This window comes from Myotis yumanensis, unplaced genomic scaffold, assembly GCF_028538775.1.
Source record: "Myotis yumanensis isolate MYYU_CA2020_CCGP unplaced genomic scaffold, mMyoYum1.0.hap1 SCAF_6, whole genome shotgun sequence".
NCBI classification, from domain to species: Eukaryota; Metazoa; Chordata; class Mammalia; order Chiroptera; family Vespertilionidae; genus Myotis; species Myotis yumanensis.
In genome coordinates, this window is record NW_027223757.1 from 72,992,481 (window position 1) to 73,013,276 (window position 20,796).

The 20,796-nt window shown below is 39.9% G+C and overlaps 1 protein-coding gene across 18 annotated transcripts in view; it reads left to right on the top strand.

Moving 5' to 3' along the window:
• Window positions 1-20,796, top strand: part of DST (dystonin) — a 432,285-nt gene that overhangs the window by 159,905 nt on the left and 251,584 nt on the right. For all 18 annotated transcript variants that reach the window (XM_070418341.1, XM_070418345.1, XM_070418343.1 and 15 more), the window contains one exon: window positions 19,904-19,965. In XM_070418341.1, the coding sequence (XP_070274442.1) occupies window positions 19,904-19,965 (62 nt within the window). The remainder of the gene's footprint in view (window positions 1-19,903; window positions 19,966-20,796) is intronic.

A 20,796-nucleotide genomic window follows, 5' to 3' on the forward strand; every position in this document is an offset into this window, starting at 1 on the left:
AAAAGGACTATTTGGTTTGCCAGAACTTAGGCCACATTATATATATGTTGTAACACAGACAGAAAATGGTTAGAAAATGCACAGTGAGTTTACAAATGTTTTGGTTTACGTTTGTGTTCACATAAGACTTTCAGCTGTTTGTCCCCCGTTATTACAAACACTTGAGTTTGTAGGGACATCTGATGTTTACTGGCAGACCACACATGGCCGTGTACACAGGCTGTCACTGTTTCAGCCGCAGTGCTCAAAGCCTTTTCTGAAAAAGAACAACCCCACTTCTGGTATATACATAATAGGCCATCTGTCATCGTTTCTCAGTAGTCCAGAGTTGCATTGTTTGAGGGTTTGCTTTTCTAAAAGTATACTCTTTTTTATTTCTATTTTTTGCTCCCTGGAAGGATTCCCCTCCCCCGCTTTTGCTTTAGAATGGAAATAGTCTGAAGATTTTAGCCATTTCTGGTGCAAGACTGAACTAGTTGTGAGGCATTGACTCATCCCCAGATCACATGCAGTTGCTATAGAGCTTCTGTCTTGTTAATACCTCTCTTGAGAAAGTACCATTACTCTTTGTTATTCTCCGGATAAAGCAGATTTTCTGCCCTGTGTAGTAGGGCTGAAAGATATAATTCACTATTAAACTTGGGAAAATGCAAGGAAAATATTTTCTTTCACTTTCTAGCTTCTCCGGTTGTCTGCATGATTTCCACCTTCTGATAGTAGAGAAATGTACTCAAGTGGAATGTGTTTTGAAGATTAGTCTGATGTGGTCATTTGAGCAGTCTCCTGTTGTTCTGACTCTCCTGGATAAAATGCTTGTTTCTGGTGCACAGCCTTGCTCTCTTTTTCTCCGGGCCTGTAGGGGGAGACATTGATGTGGCTTCTGCAACCATGACCTTCTGGGGAGGTAAGGTGCTTCCACCTACCAGTGTCTTTATCTTCCTTTTCACTTCTGCCTCCCAGGTGATGCCCCTTTTCTGCCTAATACTTGGCATCCTGTTGGCCACTGAGTCCCAAGTCAGCAACCTGTGAACTGGGGGCCCACTCTTGTGGTTCAGGCCACAACCTTCACTTGCTTGACTTCACCTTGGATCCTGCTGGTGCCACAAGCCCCTGTCCGGTCTGGCTGGGATGCTCAGTTGCTCCTGGACCATGTGATTGGCCCTGCGGCCCTGGCTACAAGAACCCCTTCTTTCTGCCAGGATGGCCCCTCTGGCCAGTGCCCCAGCTGGAGTCACAGGCACCTCTGTGTCTAGGCCATACCAAGTAGAGCCAAGGATGGCCTCCTTCCAGGGGGAGGTGGGGCAGATAGGAAGTAGGGCTGAGAGCCCCCTTCTCCCTTCCACATCACTCCTCGCAGAATACATCTCCTTCTGTCAGGACCAAAGCCTGGACAGGGGCCTCTTTTCTCCCACAACATACTTGTTTCATATGCCACATCCCCTATATCACATGTTCCTTGTAGCCCTGTGACTCTGCTGTCATAGCTTGGAGGGCTGTCTTTTCTACCCTGGGGAAGAATTCTGCAAGCTACATCAGGTCCCTGAATAAAAGGAGGTGGGGGGGGGGGGGGGGAGGGGGGCGGGGAGAAGGAATAAAGCAACTTATAAAATTCTCTTTAGATAAGATAATAGGATGGCTAGCAAAAATTATAGTCTTGTTGACTGATCTAATTTTGCAAGTCAGAAGTGATTAGTATCCATCTTTTTGTAGTACTTCTATCATCTCTCTTTTTTAAGGCTGATGAACACTTTATGCTAAAGCGCAAAGTAGAACGTATGAGTAATTTTCACAATATTGTCTTATTACACTTGCTTTTAAAATGTGGGAAATTTTAGTCTTCTTAAACTTTACACCATCTAAGTCATTCTCTTTACTGGTAAGATTTAGCAAGAATATGAGGCCTTGGAATCCAAACACTTTTGCTCAAGTCCTGGCTACCAGCTAGGCGATGGGGAATAAATCACTCTCAGTTAATAGTGCCTCAGTTGTTTCATCTTTAAATGTGAATAGGAATCTACCTCACAAAGCATATGTGAGTGTAAAGTGGGGTGGTTAGTGAAGGTCTGCCAGTGCTGGAGTGTCATTAGGTGTTATTAATACTAGGGTTCCCACCTCACATCATGCCCATTCATCGTTGTGCACTCCTGCTGGTGTTCCTTCTACTTGGAGTGTACAGCTCCTCCCACATGCCACCAGTCTGTTGTGGTATCAGGATTACACGGGGCATGCTACCCTTAGCTCCCGTCCCACAGCTGGTCAATAGGCTTCTCATTGTGAGGCAGATATCTTACTGTTTTTTCCTCTGTGAGATTTGAAACGCTTTGGTGGCAGAAGGTATATTTTATGTAGGAGGGATCTCAATACCAGATATCAAGCTGTATTACAAAGCCATTGTTCTCAAAACTGCCTGGTACTGGCACAAGAACAGACATATAGATCAATGGAATAGAATAGAGAACCCAGAAATCAACCCAAACCACTTTGCTCAATTAATATTCGACAAAGGAGGCAGGAACATACAATGGAGTCAAGACAGTCTCTTCAATAAATGGTATTGGGAAAATTGGACCGTTACATGCAAAATAATAAAACTAGACCACCAACTTACACCATACACAAAAATAAACTCAAAATGGATAAAGGACTTAAACATAAGACAGGAAACTATAAAAATATTAGAGGAATCCAAAGGCAACAAAATCTCAGACATATGCCGAAGCAGTATCTTCACTGATACAGTCCTAGGGCAATGGAAACTAAAGAGAAAATAAATAAATGGGATTACATCAAAATAAAAAGCTTCTGCACAGCAAAAGAAACCATCAACAAAATAACAAGAAAGCCCACTGCATGGGAGAACATATTTGCCAATGTTATCACCGATAAGGGTTTAATCTCCAACATTTACAGGGAACTCATACAACTTAACAAAAGGAAGACAAACAACCCAATAAAAAAGTGGGCAATGGACCTAAATAGATACTTTTCGAAAGAGGACATAAGGAAGACCAAGTGACATATGAAAACATGCCCAAAGTCACTAATTATATGAGAGATGCAAATCAAAACAACAATGAGGTACCATCTCATACCTGTCAGAATGGCTATCGTCAACAAATCAACAAGCTACAAATGCTGGTAAGGATGCGGAGAAAAAGGAACCCTTGTGCACTGCTGGTGGGAATGCAGACTGGTGTAGCCACTCTGGAGAACAGTATGGAATTTCCTCAAAAAACTAAAAATGGAACTCCCATTTGACCCAGTAATCCCACTTCTAGGAATATGTCCCAAGAAACTAGAAACACCAATCAGAAAGGATATATGCACCCCTGTGTTCATAGCAGCAAAATTTACAATAACTAAGGTTTGGAAACTGCCTAAGTGCCCATCAGTAGATGAGTGGATTAAAAAACTGTGATATATCTATACAATGGAATACTATGCTGCGGTAAAAAAGAAGGATTCTTACCATTTGCAACAGCATGGATGGAACTGGAGAGCATTATGCTAAGTGAAATAAGCCAGTCAGAGAGAGATAAATATCACATGATCTCACTCATTTGTGGAATATAATGAACAACATAAACTGATGAACGAAAATAGATCCAGAGGCAGAGAAGCATCGATCAGACCGTCAGACCTCAGAGGGAAGGCAGGGAGGGTGGGGGGTAAGGGAGAGAAATCAACCAAAGGACTTGTATGCATGCATATAAGCCTAACCAATGGACACAGACACGAGGGGGGTGTGAGGGCATGTGGGGGTGGGAGGGGCAATGGGGTATAAGAACACATATGCAATACCTTAATAAAGAAAAAATATAAAAAAGAAGCTATATTTTGTATACCTATATAATATTCCATAATATCCCTATATCATATGCTCCTTTTATCTAGTCCTCTTTACTTCTATATTTCATGTTTGGGGGGGTATTTTCTGTAATTCTGGGGCACACTTTGGAGCTGAAAAGAGTAGGCATTGGTTAGTATTACTACAGGCAGTGAAATAGAAAAATAATCCAATTACATTTACTTCATAATCCTCTTATCTGATCCCTTTCTGATTCTGAAAAGTACCTAACCTCCAAATAACTTCTCACTAACTGAAGTTATTCAGAACTTATGAGATAAAAAGCATATGTTTTAACTTAAATACTTTATTCATATGTAGTTTTGACTGTTAGAAAGTATCCTTAGGTTTTAGAAATTTGTCTTCAAGTTATGAAGTTGTCTCTTTTATCACACTAAAACATTTGTGGCTCAAAGGTATTTTTTACAGCTGGTTTGTTTGAATCCAGATCTCATATATGTGAGATTTTGAATTTGGTGGCCATGTTTACATGTATAGTTATTTCTTTAGTTATTGTAATTAAGCCATCTCAGATTTCACATATATGCAGCTAATAAATATTCATTCTCAATGCCTCAGCTTCCTCATCTGTGAATTAAGAATAATGACAGGCCTCCTCTGTGAAGATATGAAATGCTAGGTCAGGGCCGGGCACACAGTAAATGCTATCTATCTGCATGTCAAGCATTGTACTTACTATGTCAGGACACATGAATATTGTAAACATTTTAAAAGCTTCTTTATCAGTATTGACAAATTCCCACAAGGTTATCCCAGTGGAGTCTCCCCTCAGCACTCCTAGGGTGCCTGTTTTTACCACACAGAATTAGCTATTAGCCAAACTTCCTCATATGCATCTGTTGTTATTGGCACATCATCATTTATTTTTTTCTTCTTTGCTCTATTAGTCCTGATTTTTGTTATATAATTTACTCAATAAAAGTGTGGAAACAACCACAAAACGCATTGACTATGCTTTTTAAATATATATTTTTCTTTTTTTAGGGGCTAGAATATGACATGTTACTCATAAATATAGATAACAGGAGGAGTCAGGAATTTGAAAGTTTGAGGCTACTCTTCTAATAATAGACAGTAAAGGTGCATTGAATATTTAAAAAATGCCTGAAAGGATATCTGAGAAGAGTATCCACTTCTTCAGAATTTGCCTTTGGGTTTCAAGGAAAAAAAAAAGTGGGCAAAGCAAGAGTCCTATAGAAAGTCAAGGTGAGGAAATGACCAGCCCACTGTGTTACTCTAGTGGGTAACTTAGGGAAAAGCTTTTCTCCTCCGACTTCTGTCAGAGCTATTTTTTCTCCTGTCTGTTTTATGTTGTGGGCAAATTTTGGTTGGGAAAATGTGCCCTTGGTTAAAACAAGTTTGAAGATCTTTTCCCTGCCAGAGGAATTAAGCCTTGGGGAGAAGTCTCCTGGCACCCAGACACTAGGATGTGTGCCTTTCCGTTTGCTCATCAGTGCTCATGGGTGCGGCTGCAAGGAGTGGGTGCAGTGGTGGTGGTGGTGATGGTGTTGTTGTTGTTGGTGGTAGTGGTTATGGTGATGGTGGTGGTGGTGGTGGTGGCGGTACTGGTGGTGGTGGTGGTAGTGGTGATGGTGGTGGTGGTGGTGATGGTGGTGGTGGTGGTAGTGGTGGTTATGGTGATGGTGGTGGTGATGGTAGTCGTGGTGGTGGTGATGATGGTGGCAGAGCCTTTCTGGTAGTGGATTTTGGTCACCTGGTATGTGACTTCTGAAGCCCAGTAGGGTATGCAGGGTGATCTGGTAACTAGCAGTTGCCCCACAAGCTGTAAACTAATTTAAATTTTAAAAGTTTAGGTGGGAGGTAATCTTATTATGAAATAAGCCCAGGTTGAATTTTTTCCAGTGGTTCAGAGGAGCTGCCTTTGGTGTTCCCCACCCTTTTCTCCCTGCTGCTGACTCACTCCGTGACTGTCCTGTTGTGCTACAGGAGTGAAAAGTGTTGTGCTTGTGACTCACCTTGTAATTTCCATTGATTCGAGAAGTACAGCCAAACAACCTGAAAACACATTCTCAAACCTTTGGTCAAAATAAAAGAGACCACAACTGTATGAAATGAGTTACTAAGAATTATGTTGTACCTCAATTAAAATAAAAAGAATTCTAGGTCACTTTTCTTCACGAAAAAGGACATTTGTTAGGTGAATTTTGGACCATGTGTAAAGGCATATTTGGCTTTGTTCCTTGGACCACAGTGACAAATTCATGGTACCAGTTAGTACTTATCAAGAAAGACTCTGATTATATTCAAGGTTACAGGTATTAGAACAATGTATTGTTCTAATACCTTTTACTAGACTCAGTAGCATAAAGTCTAGTTCCAGAGAGAGGGGAGAACTCCCAAGTTCTTGTTTTTGTCATTTTATTGTCATCTTGGGCAGAATGAAGAATTTCTCTGTACCTTTTTCTAATCTACAATATAGAGAACATTTATGCAGTTTATTTAGTAAAGGGATTGTTTCCTCAGTAGCTGAGGACGTTTTTCTTTTTCTGGAATTAATAGGGCAAGAAATTAAAGCACCTCTTTTTCTATGTCCCTTCCTAAGAGCCTTGATTTTGGTGAATATGTGGGTACAATGAAAAGGGTATTAGAAACCTGGGTTAAACACTAGCTCTGTGGCTCCCTTGCTTAGAGAAATCTTGGTCCAGATTAAGTTCTTTTAAATTTATTTATTTATTTATTTATAATCAGTAAAATGAGGACGCTGATAGCTGATACGTAAATACAGTTGTAGGATTGTTGGGAGATTATGCAAAATTCTGTAGTGCATATCATGGTAACTTCAATATGACTTTAACATTCATTGTATGTGTTCAGTGCATATTTGCTAATTGAATTAAAGTGAGTAGGAAGCCAAGAGTATTTGTTGAGGGCCTGCTGTAGTATATTTATACTATGTCATCTAATACAGTGGTTCTCAACCTTCCTAATGCCGTGACCCTTTAATACAGTTCCTCATGTTGCGGTGACCCCCAATTTCATTGTGTTTTCCAATGGCCTTAGGCAACCCCTGTGAAAGGGTCGTTCGACCCCCAAAGGGGTTGCGACCCACAGGTTGAGAACCGGTGATCTAATGCTTATAATAATTCTAGGTTGCCGGTACCTAGTAAGGTATCTGAAGATGGTGACTCTATTTTACAGATGAGGAAATTTGAGTTTCATGGGAGCAATCATTTTTCCAAGCTGAAATTGCTGGCTACTATTGTTGCCAGGTTTTGGACCTGTGTTTGTATAGATTTCTTGTCCTGCTGACTCTTCTGTCTGTTCTCTATCCCTGTCATAGGCTACCTCCCATAACCTGCCAAATCAGTCAGATCGTGAACTATGTCAACTATTTAAAGTGTGATGGTACCTAATTACTTGATGAACATATGTGGGCATGTGTTATCTAAATAGGATGTTGGTTGGGATAGGAAATAGCATAAAGGTAAGAGGAAATCTGTTTCTTCCAGAAACCAGTGAGTCCTAAAATTTCAAAGAAACCTAAGGAATTATGTACATTCACTACAATTTGTTTCTATTTTTATCTGAGCTATTGGAGATTTTTTGAGAGTATCTTGGATTAATTTGAATTTTAAAGTGAATAGTTTAAACTTTAAACCTCAAATTATTGAAGGTATTCATAATAGATTGATCTCATATATAAACAATGTAGAATATATGTTTATTTCATTTGTTTTCATCCATTTATGTAGTATCTGAACACATTGGGATATATTCTTTAAAAAAAAAATGTATATTTATTGATTTCAGAGAGGAAGGGAGAGGGAGAGATAGAAACATCAGTGATGAGAGAGAATCATTGATTGGCTTCCTCCTGCATGCCCCACACTGGGGACTAAGGTCGCAACCTGGGCATGTGCCCTGACTGGGGATGGAACTGTGACCTCCTGGTTCATAGGTCCATGCTCAACCACTGAGCCACGTTGGCCGGGCAACATTGGGATATATTCTTGACCAGACCTCTGATTCTGGAAAGAAGACTAAGATTATAAACTTCGTTTTAAAAATAATTTTTATTTTTCGATTATAGTTGTTGTACAAGATAACATTAGTTTCAGGTGTACAATCCAATGATTAGACATTTATATAACTTACAAAGTGATCACCTTGATAAATCTAGTACCCATCTGACATGTATAGTCATTACAATTATTATAATTATTTACTATATTTCCTATGCTTTACTTTACATTTCCCTGACTGTCCTGTAACCACCAATTTGTACTTCTTATCCCCTCATGTTTTTCACCCACCCTGCCACCTCCCTCCCATCTGGCAGCTGTAATGTTCTCTGTATCAATGAGTATTTTTGTTCTGGTTGCTTATTTTGTTCTTTTAGATTCCCCATGTAAGCAAAATCATAAGATTGAAAACTTTAAAAAACTCTAATTCCTTTAAGTTAGTGCAACACGGATAAAGGAATTGCAGAAACGATCCATAGCAGTGACTCAGAACAGCAGCAGTTAGATCAGATGCAATACTTAAATGTTCTGGCAGTGTACCTGTAATCAGAAGGTTCTTTATGTTCACCTGTGTTGAGGATGCTTCGGTAGAGAAAGTAGATTAAAAGCAGATTTTAGGATTTAAAAAAAATATATATATTTTATTGATTTTTTACAGAGAGGAAGGGAGAGGGATAGAAAGTTAGAAACACCTCGTGCACACTCCCCACTGGGGATGTGCCCGCAACCAAGGTATATGCCCTTGACCGGAATCGAACCTGGGACCCTTGAGTCCGCAGGCTGACGCTCTATCCACTGAGCCAAACCGGCCAGGGTGATTTTAGGATTTTTTATTCTATTCTTGGCCAGTCATGAAAAACAGATACCACTATATTCCTCTTCTGAGCAGAACCCGGTACCTCTTTGTTCCCCACCACCGATGCTATTGATGGGCAGCCACACAGCCCCTGCACTGACAGTAAAGCACGTGATCTGGTCATTCACTGAGGGAGGTGGGGTGGCCGTGGGAAGTAGGGAGACAAAAAAGCATCTGTGGGGAGAGATTTATGGTGTCTGTTGTTTTACACCAAGCATGTCAAACTCGCGGCCTGAGGGTCACATGCCTCATTTATTTGGCCCATGTTAGCCTTTGAATTTGACATACTTATACCATCTATGCCTCAGCTTACTGAGCACATTCTATCCTTGTGCTGTTCTTGGATTCCTGACGATCAAGGGGAAAACCAGACTACGGTTTGTTCAGTGGCAATTAAACTTCAAACCAGGGTACCCTCCAAGCAGAATATTTCTGAATATATTCTGTTATTGATTCTCTTTTCAGAGACTTTCTACAATCTTACAGCCTTGTCCTTTTGTATCCCAGCTTGGGCAGCCACCACCAGGTGTGCCTCTGCCTCTTCTCCCAACCTCTAGCTCCTCCTATCTCTCTCTTTTCCCTCCTCCCTCCTCCCTCCTCCCTCCTCCCTCCTATCCCCCCTGCCCCTACCTTCCCTTCTGCAGCCAGCAGCCTGAGAGTAAATCTAACCTAAAGTTTTAGTTCTATCTTCAGATCTGAGTGGGGATTCTGTTCTGTGTCTTAGTTTCCCCCTGTATCTTCTATAGAGTACCTGGGTTTTGAATACATAAAAGAATTTGCAACACTTTTATTCTCACAGTTATTAGTAATAGTAATCCACTGTGAGTGTGTAATAGTAATCTACTGTGAGTGTGTGTGGTGGAGGCAGGGTGAGGGGGAGGGGGGAGACTTTCTTCCACTCGCCTAGGCTCTTCCAGGAGAAAATGGCCAAACCAATTACATAATGTACATATAGGAACCTGACATACACAGGGAGTCAGAGACCCCACATACATGAGAGATTCAGAGACAGGAAGGTAAAATGAGGTAGAGAGGACATTCTGGGTTCCGGATGAGGGTGAGGCACTTTGGGGCTTCAGAGGGGAGGAAGGCTATTCCCAGGATGATGAGAAGAGCAGATGTGCAGTAGTTAGAAGTTTTCTCTGTCCTATGGCTAGGTCATAAAAAGTTATTTTTGGGAATAACTCTTTTTATGGGCAGGGCTCCTGATTTAGATTTTTTAAGGGAGAAGTAAGAGTTTCTTATGAGCCCGCAGGATCTCAATTGCCTTCAGCTTAAAATAATTCACATGCCAAAGGGACACACCTCGGGAGGCTTTTTCTTGAAGCCCTTCAAACACCAATACATCTTCTTTGTAAAAGATTCAAACAATCTGGAAAGATGCAGAATGAAATATGAGATATATCATACCAACCTCCTCTCCTTCTAGCTTCCACTCTCTTCTGATGAAACTGTTCTTCCTCAATTTCTTGTGCATCCTTTATATATATTTATTATTTTGCACTTTTTCACTTAACTATATATCTTAGGATCTTTTTCATGCAGGATGGGTGAACTATAACTTATTCATCTAGCATCCTATTGACTGACATTTCAATGGTTTCAAATATTTTGCTACAGTAAACATCCGTGTTGGCTAATCAAATGTATGCAGATATTTCCTGCAAGCAGAATTGTTGATTAGGAAAATATATGCATTTTAATTTGTAATGAATCTGCCAAGTTGCCCTCAGAAAAGCTTTTGACATTGTACACACACCAGTATCAAGGAGGGACTGTAGCAGAAATCAATGACAATTTCATATAGATTCAAATCCTAACAAGTAAAAGTTACACAAAAGCAGAAGCTAAAAAAAAACACCATCAAGATTGAGAATTTAAAGTGATAAAGCCAGTAATAAGAAAGGGACAACCTTTTCTTATTAAAACCTTTTTACGCTGTCAATTCTTGTAGAAGAGAAAGGGTTCTGTTTAAGAATTGAACCTCCTGTCAGGAAGAATTGAACCTTGAAAATGAAAGAAGAAAGCCTCTCTCAACCAAAGCTTTGTATCGTGCAATAGCATAAGAGTAAGAATCTGCTGTTGCCAAAAGCAATGACAGTGGAGGCAGAGCAGTACTCATTACTGGGAGATCAGCTATAGGCTTTGCAGTAATGACTAAGCTAAGAAATCACTGGGAAGTCACATTGGTATACTTTGACCCATGGAGTCTGAAAATGGTTTGCAAACTTTTTTTTACAGTAAACATCCTTGTATGCTAAGCAAATATATGCAAATATTTCCTGCCAGTATTTAATGGCATGACCATAATGGAATTTTCTTAATAATAATCTTTTTTTTTTTTTTTAAACAAAACAGAAAGGGAGGAGAAGGAAGTCATAGCTAAGGCTCAGAGAAAAGAACTGTCTTCCTCTAGGTCTGTAGTGCCACAGAGGTGGGTCATACAGACCAAAGTTGAATTAACTGGAAAATGAGCATCGGTTGTAGCTCTGTACTCACAGAAATAAACCGGAATGATGTTTGTACGGGAATATTGGTAAGATTTTTCAACTAGATTTTTTTTTTTTCCCTCCCATTTCATCTACAATCTCCACTCCCCAGTGATATTTGCTGAGGCTGCTGTGGGTGAGGGTCATGTCAGGCAAGCAAGGGAGTTGTTACTATAGGATCAGGGGCAGAGCCCCTAGGTGAGCGGTGAGCTGACTTGGGACTGGGCAGGGGCAGGCAGTGGTGAGGTCCAGTAGAAAGCATCTATTCTTACCTTGCTTCCTGGTAACCAACTACACATTGTCTATCACTTTCAGGAGTGGTCTTTTCACCAATCCCAACTATTTCACCCAGCCAGTTTTCTTTCTTCTGTAACAACGGAAATCTTGTAGCTTTTCAAACCTTTGCTGCTTTTCCTGTATTGTACTACAATACTATTTCTGGGCAATGGTGGTGGAGTTGACTGGATTCCCTTCTTCACTTTCCCCATATTATTTTTTTCTGCACAACTCCAACATCTCATATTTTCCCCTCCCTCCCTCCCTCCCTCCCTCCCTCCCACCCTCCCTCCCTCCCTCCCTCCCTCCCTCCCTCCCTCCCTCCCTTTCTTTCTTTTTAAGATAGAGCCTTTTGCAATGTATGTTTTTTAGTCTTTTAAAATTCACATCTGATACTTATTTTTTTTAAATATATCTTATTGATTTTTTACAGAGAGGAAAGGAGAGAGATAGAGAATTAGAAACATCGATGAGAGGAACATCGATCAGCTGCCTCCTGCACACCTCCTACTGGGGATGTGCCCGCAACCAAAGTACATGCCCTTGACCGGAATCGAACCTGGGACCTTTCAGTCTGCAGGCGGACGCTCTATCCACTGAGCCAAACCGGTTACGGCGCATCTGATACTTATTAATAACAACATAGAAACCTCATGCTTGGCCTACTCTTAATAGAGCATCGTGGTTCCCCTTCTTCCACGCTTTAGAATCACTGATCTGCAGAGTTGAAATTCCACCTTTTGTGTATCCTCACCTTTGAAGATGCTGCCAAGCTTCACTCCTTACTTTCTGACAGTTTATTTTTAAAAAGTTAGCATTTTGTTTTCCAAGTATGAAATGCTAATATTGAACATGCTTTTGCAAACCATGTACATCTCTCTCCACCTCTTGCCTTGATTAGTAGTCTGGGTAAGTTATTTAACCTCTAAAGTGCCTCAGTTTCTTTTTCTGTAAATGGGCATAATCTCCCATGGTTGCTGTGAGGATGATGCAGTCTATGTCTATAGCTGAATAATACCTGACACATAGTAAGTACTCCCTAAATATTTGCTATTAATATTATAATCCTCTTCCATGGAAATAGGTGGGTTCAGGCTTTTCTGTAGTGGAGGCAAGGGCTCTAAAACAAAAACCATTAGAAAGAGAAAGGAAGTGAAGGGGTACTGACTAAACAGATACATACTTTCAACTTCTCAGCAGAAGTTGATAAATTTTTTTTCTTTTATAATATACTGGAGGCCTGGTGCACAAAATTCGTGCAGGGGGGGGTGTCCCTCAGCCTGGCCTGCACTCTCTCACAATCTGAGACCCCTTGGGGGATGTCCAACTGCCGGTTTAGGCCTGATCCCCCTAACTGCTCGCCTGCCTGCTCACTCGCCTGCCTGATCGCCCCTAACTGCCTCTGCCTGCCTGTCTAAACACCCCTAACTGCTCACCTGCCTGCCTGATCGCCCCTAACTGCTCGCCTGCCTGCGTGATCTCCCCTAACCACTTGCCTGCCTGCCTGATCTTCCCTAACTGCCTCTGCCTGCCTGCCTTATCTCCCCTAACCATCGCCTCTAACTATTCACCTGCCTGCCTGATTGCCCTTAACCGCTCGCCTGCCTGCCTGATCACCCCTAACCACTCATCTGCCTGACTGATCTCTCCTAACCACTCACCTGCCTGCCTGATCGCCCCAACCACCTCTGCCCCAGCCCCCGCCACCGTGGCTTCGTCTAGAAGGACATCCGGAATGATGTCCAAAAGGTCATTTGGCTGTCCAGTCTAATTAGCATATTACGCATTTATTATTATAGATTTACAATCGAGTTAGAAACATATATATTTGCAGTGATTAATCTAGCAGTGTCTTTTTCTTTGGAGTGATGGAATTTGCTGGTTTTCTGTTGCTGAAAATAAATAGTGATGCTTTTTTGTGTGATGTTTGTTATTTTGGAGTTACTGTTTGTACAGTTTCTATTCAGGCAGGTCTAGTTGTCTGATGTTTCAGACAAACATAGGAGTGTTGAAGATATTTGGTCTGTTGCTTCTTTGGAATAAGGGTTCTTGTTTTTTCATTTCTTCATGCTCAGAAGTGAAGTCCTCACAAGTTAGAGACTCCTTGTTTTCCCTACATTATTAAATTAGGGGTTCTGATGTTTGATGACAGAGAACAGAAGTGGGTTTTGGAAATCAGCTTTAAGATCCCACTTAGGCTGTGGAATCTTAGGTTAGTTTCTTAATCTCTTGAAACCTTGGTTTTTACATCTTTAAGATGAAAATGTACCATCCAACTCAAAGAAGTGTAGAGATGCAAGTGAAACTGCAGGATGTCCCCCCCCTTCCCAAATGTATACACACTTATTTTACATGATTAAAGAAACATCAATAGAGTTATCAACTGTTAAAGTATGTATACATTTTATTTGGGGGGACACCTGTGTATGTGAAGTATGCGTAAAGGAATACTTGGTAGTGGTATTCCCCTGAAGGATATGTGTTTGGATTATAAATGGAGCTTTCCAAATCACCTCCTAGCAGGCATATTAGGAATTGTTAAACAAGTTAGGCTGGCTGTTGTTTCTGTTCCAGGGGAATTCTGCCGGGGGTGTTAGAAGAGAGAATGTTATGAGATGGTTCAGCAGAGAAATCTAACTAACAACCTATTGTTTTGCCTCATTGCCAAGAAAGTTAGAGAATCAGAACTCTTTTTAAGGGAGTTGGTATGGATGTCTTTAAGATTAAAAGGAGAAATAGCTAATTTAGTTTCTTTTTAGTAATCCTGCATGTGTCCCCTTCCCAAAAATGAAGGAGGCTGGCTTTGCTAATGTTTGTTTAAAAGGGGGAGTCGACAAGTTTTCAGCTGGCAAGTGGGAGTGTCTAGTCCGTGTTTTCCTTTCTGCATAGTTAACAGGACTCGGGCACGTCGGAGTTTGTACGGAGAGAGTGTAGGGACCTGTTGGACCGATTCCTTGCAGAATGATGGGGCAGCTCATGAGACATGACCAAGACTGGAACGCAAAGCTGGCGGGGCTGATGTGCTGTATGGGTCAGTAGTCTCCCTTGCAATGTCACTTTCATGTTTGCAGCTCCCAGGAAGGACAGCAAGCAGCGCTGTCAGTGTTAGTTTGCATGGCTGTGGGGCACCTTTCAGAAACCTAAACAGGAGAGAGAGAGAGAGAGAGAGAGAGAATGAATTTCCCTCCCTCTTGTTGTGCATAGCATATGCCTTTAAATAATCTCAATGCTATGTATGTGATGTGATACTAAGGATTGGATTTTACTGAAAACCAGTAGGTGTAAGTTGTAAAATAATTAATGCTCTTTTTTGTACATCTGTTTTCCCCAAATTCTGTTATTCATTGCATTCTGTGTTATTACGTATTTCCAGCCACGTTGTACTATATTTTCGTTTAAAACTTAGCCTGTAAATGAAATAATTTTCCGATAGAGGAATGTTTTAAAACTTTATCCAGAAAAACAACTGGCTAGTCTATAAAACCAGTTGAATCGGTTTAAGTCCCAGGAATAATGTCCCCTTTTTGTTGTCATAGCAACATTGCCGTAAATATAAATCTCAGCGTTGGACATCCCTCACTGAAATGAAATAAAGAACCATTATGAGGCTGGTAATTGGGAAATTAGATGGTGCGATCAGGAATACGCCCTTTTGGAATAGTGCATATGGAGAGTGGTAAATCACAGTCTCCCCAGACTAGAAATTATTCTCTGATTATAAGTTGCTTTCCTGAAGAAAGTTGAGGTCCTCAAAGTCCACATTAACTCTTTACTCATTGTGGTAGCATTTCGGGAGCCTGGTGTTAAAGAACTCCCCTTGGTATACTTGAATGGGACCGATCAAGGTTTACTGTGGTTAAAAAGAGAAGATTTGGATTGTTACTGTTAGAAAACAGTATCAGAATTTATGAATTATGTGTGTTGTTTAGTTAGCTTTAGTTTTGGTACCTTACTTATGAACTTTAGTTGTAGATCATAATCCTAAAATATTATCTTAGTATTAACCTGTCAAATACTTAGCACCCATCTAACATTTTAAACATACTTTTGAGCTTGTCAGTAACCACCACAGGCAAAACCTCAGTGATCAAAGTAACCTCTTTATAGTTAATTATTTGAGTGAATGTCTCAACCGTACTTGGAGGTAAATTATTTGATTAAATCAGCTTTCTCGCTGTACCACATGGGTAAGAAATTAATGAATAAGCGATTGGTCTTCAGAACGTATGTTCTACTTCTTCATGTTCCTTAAAATATAGGACCAGTTTTAATTTATTTTTGTGGTTTTTTAACTAATCACAATTTATGGACTTTATTTGGATTTCAATTAAACAAAAGAACTTTTTAAAAAAATTTAAATAATTGGGATAATGTGAATACTTGGGTTATTGATAATAATGAATTATTGTTAATTTTTTTGATGGGGACCAGTTTTTATTAATTTAAAAGAAAGAAATAGATTTTATTAACTGTTATATACCAAGAGGACAGGATTTTACATAATACACATACAACATGTTAAATTTAATGGGAAGAAAACATTATTGTTAGAGTTCATATTATTATATTATGATTCAATAAATTAATGAACTTGACATGGAAGCTTTCTATTCTTTACTTATAAGGATTTTAAATTAATTATACATTTTAATGTTTTTTTTCTTGATTATTTTACTTTAGGATCCTAGATTATTATTGGGTGGGAATAATATGGATATTGCCTAGGAAGTAATCTTTATTTTGTCCACTCTTTTCTTGTGCTGGAGGCTTAGAAATGCTGAAAATGTGATATGAGTAGTAGACTTTGGCACCGAAGTCCCATTATTTGCATTTACTTGTCCAAAGTTCACCTCACACAGCAGGGCCACATTCCTCAGCACCCAGTCTGTGACTGAGATTGAGGTGTGTTCAGCACTGTCATTGGAAGGATGACAGTATCTTGGGGTAATGGAAGCAACTCTGGAGGGAATCTCAATGCTTGGGTTCTAACTAGGACTCTTTCAGTCTGAAATTTTTAAACCAGGATTTTCTTTTTCTTTTTTTTATTGGAGGAGAGGGGGGGGAGAGAGAAAGAGAGAGAGAGAGAGAGAGAGAGAAAGAAAGAAAGAAAGAGAAAGAAACACCTATCAGTTGCCTCCAACATGTACCCCAACTGGGGACCAAACCCACAACCCGGGTATTTGCCCTGACTGGAATTGAACCTGCCACCTCCTTTGTACAGGACAACGCCCCAACCAACTGAGCCACACTGGCCATGGCAAACCAGGGTTTCTTTTTGATGGAGAACACTGCACATGGTCGGTTTCTGTCTTGCTACTCTACTTCCTTCGCTTTAAGCCCCACCTGACTGCCCTGGTCAGGGTTAGTCTTCCTCTCATTTGTGCTTACTTGCGTGGTGAGTGTCGCATCCTTTGTGCAGTTGGCATGCTTACCACACTGCCTTCTTGTCAGGTGCCCTCTAGGTGATGAGCTGCAGAGAGCAAGGACCTGTGCTCTTTCTGTCTAGCCATGTGGTCTCTGTGCCTCTGTGGCCCTGGGCTCATCCAACGACTTGATAGATGCTGGAGTGAATGACTGGGTAATGAGGGAAGTATAGAATCTGCATTTTGTCAGGAAGGAGGACTGGTGGATTGCTTCCCTTTGCTCTTGCCCTAGATACTAATGAATACTTTATTCTGAATGCATGAACAATAGCAAGGCTGAAAGACATTTAAGGCACCATATTTTGTTTTAAGAGATTCAGTGGTGTATCTACTGTTGTTATATAAATGATTATACATTGTTATTCTGAGTTGGATTGTCCTTTTTGAAACATAATTCACATTGTGATATTTATTTGTTGAGTGCATAAAAACATTATAATATCTACTATGGGGTAGACAAAGAGGAGTGAGGTGTAGATGATGCCTCAGAGGGGGCAAACAGATGATTAATAAATATTTTGTGGATGATAATGTTGGATATTAATTATTAATATTATTGATCTTGGTGGAGTAGTTATAAGCAAAGTGTCTGGGGATTTTACATTGGGAATCAGGCAAAATTAACCATTTTACCATACATTCTGGGCATTTATATTCAGATTCAGCAAGCCTCTGTCTTCTAGGTCTTCTTTCTGCAAACTCTTCTCCAATTTTTTAACACCCAGTGTTAATTAAGTCAAGAAGTAAACTAGATGTTTGGGGCACTGAGAATGAATTTGTTATGGACAGACCAAAGGATAGGCTATGCTTATATGTCTTTGATGTTGTTTCTCCCTGATGACGGCAGGAAACAGAAAGGGTTTGAAGGAGGTACTTTGGAGAATAAGTGCTTATGAAATACAAACTAGGTCTATTTGATTCCTTTTTCTGCCCTTTCATTTTGGTTTAAAGTGTAGAAGAACTCTGAGTAATATGCCATCATTGAGTAGCTTGGCAGAAAATTGAATCTGAACAAACCATTGAATTGCTTTACTAAAATTTATTTAACCATTTTCTGATCACTGAACACATATTTTTTGCAGAGCTTTTCTGTTGCTATTGTAAACACTAGGATTTATATTCTTATAGATACATATTGCACACAACCAAATTTTAGAAGTAGACTTGCCGGGAAAGAGTGTGTATATTTTTAAGGCTTTTGATATTTAGTGGCAAATTGCTCTAGAGCAGTGATGTCTAGTAGAAATTTCTGTGATGTGGGAACATCCTATATCTGTATTGTCCAATATCTTAGGCCAACTTTGGTGTAAACTTAAATAGCCAAATGTGACTAGTGGTTATAGTATTGAGTAGTGTCCAAAAGATTTAAACCAAATTAAATCTGGTTTAATTTTCCACTAGCGATATATATGTGTGTGCCTTTTCCCTGTTTCCTTGTCAACATCAATATTTTTTAAATTAAAATCTTGACAATTATATAGGTTAGAAAGCTTGATTTGTGTTATTTTATATTACTACTGTTATTTGCTAGAGAGGTTGAGTACCTGTGGGCATTAATTTTTTTCAATGGATTACATATCTGTATACATTAAGAAGTTCATTTTTAAATTTCTTTTTTTTTGGTATTAATATTAGTAACCTTTGTCTTACAGATATATTTCCCAACTGATTTATTTTTATATTTGTGTTTATATTTAAATTATTGTAAAGTACATACATACTTTTAATATGTAGGACAAACATTTTAAAGAAACTTTCGTTTCATTAAAATAGTTTAAGAAGGTTCGTGGATAAAGAATGAGAAGGAAGTGATGAAGAGAGCCCGAGGGAAAGGACCAAGAATGTCTGGACTGTGGTGAGAGAGGAAAGAAGACCAGTGAAAAAGAGAGGTGTCCCCAGACCCAGAGAGGAGGAAGGAAGGAAACGAGAAAGTCGGGGATTGCCTCCTTAGACGCAGGGAGGAAGAAAGTAGTGTAGCGCAGCATGTGCACTCTAGACCTTGGAAGATTAAGATTCTCTCTCTTTTTTTTTTTTTTTTAAATATATTTTATTGATTTTCTACAGAGAGGAAGGCAGAGAGATAGAGAGTTAGAAACATTGATGAGAGAGAAACATCGATCAGCTGCCTCCTGCACATCTCTTACGGGGGATGTGCCCGCAACCCAGGTACATGCCCTTGACCGGAATCGAACCTGGGACCTTTCAGTCCGCAGGCCGATGCTCTATCCACTGAGCCAAACCGGTTTTGGCTTAAGATTCTCTTTGAAATACTAACCTGAGGAACCAGAGCATTCCAATAGTCTTTCTCCTTCCATCATCAGCAGCGGTCTCCCGCGGTCTCTGCGTCCTGGCTGTAGCAGCCACTGGGCGGAATCCCTCTCTGTAGTGAGTATCTAGGTGGGATGTATTTTTTTTTCTTTTACCAGACAATTTAAAATGGGCATCTAAGAGAGAAGCAGCATGGTTAGTAATTAAACCAGAGGACCAGAATGCAGTCCTGTCTTTTATTACAATTTTAAACCATTTGTTGAATAATCATGGCCAGTTCTTCTAACTTCCCTGAGCCTTTCTTTCTGAAAATGGTAATGAAACTGCCTACCCCTCTCTCGTATGAATATGAAGACCCAATGGGATGTAACACCTGGTAAAACACTTTGGGCAATTCAGTGCAGGGACTTCCCTGAAGGTGAACAGCTTAGATTAGACATCTTGGTGGTGGTGGTGGTGCTGGTGGTGGTGATTGGGGCTTATGCTACAGAATGCAGAGGACATTTGTTTAAAGGAGCAATGTTGGCAATTACAGCTCTGGGAAGAGACCAGTCTGATAGAACACAGCTCTTTAACACTTCTTACAGACAGCCTACAGTTGCCAGAATTCAACAAGAAAATTCAAATGCGCTAAACAGTGCTCTTTTGAATACCTTATTTTTGTTTCTATGCTTGATCACAATTAAAGTCTACTCATGGAGTTTACCAACCTTGTTTTATGTCTTTTTCCCCCCTTGCAGATGAACGGGACAAAGTTCAAAAGAAAACGTTTACAAAATGGATAAATCAGCATCTCATGAAGGTCAGTTTCTATTTCTTTCACATCGTGGAATTGTTTTGCATGCTTTACTGTGCAGTAACTGATTGGATAGCCCTGAATCACAGCTTACCAGTTTAAATTCTAGAGCAGGTCACATGCATTTCAGGCATCTGTAATTATTTGGTGTGTGGCCTATGGGTGATGATGGAGGTGTACCCAGTGATTATAGCACATTCTGTGACATTAGGATAACCTATTATTGGACTCTAAAAAATCTCAGCTGCTTAAGAAATACGCCAATATTTATATGTTAGGGCATGGGAAAGCTGCAATTCTCTGGAAGATTTGCCCCCCCACCCCCTCCACCAAGATTCAAGATTTATGTGGATGCCAGAGGGTTAGATGAGAATAAAGGTGTATTGTAGAGACAGAAGTCCAGACTCATTTTACATCTTGTAAATATGACTCAGAAATTGGTACTTACGTATATACATTTCTCTGTCTGTGAAGCAGTTAATAGTTGCAGTTCTTAAAATAATATTTATTTGTGTGCCATGGCTCATATGATATAAGCTCTCCAGAAAAATACAGATGCACACGAAATTTGCATACAATTTCATGGAGATATTGGATCCCACTGCAACGCTTCTGTGAGTCTCAGCTGAAGAACCCAGAGGACTTCACAGTTAACTATTAGTCACTTTGTCCCCCCTTTTATAGACAGTCACAAATTGGAAGTAGGTAAAGTTTTAAGTCTGTTGTTTGGGACTTGGAAAGAGTTTTCTCACATAGAAACATTATTTAAATTGTGCTTATATTCTTTTTAAAAAAAAAATATTTTATTAATTTTTTACAGAGAGGAAGGGAGAGAGA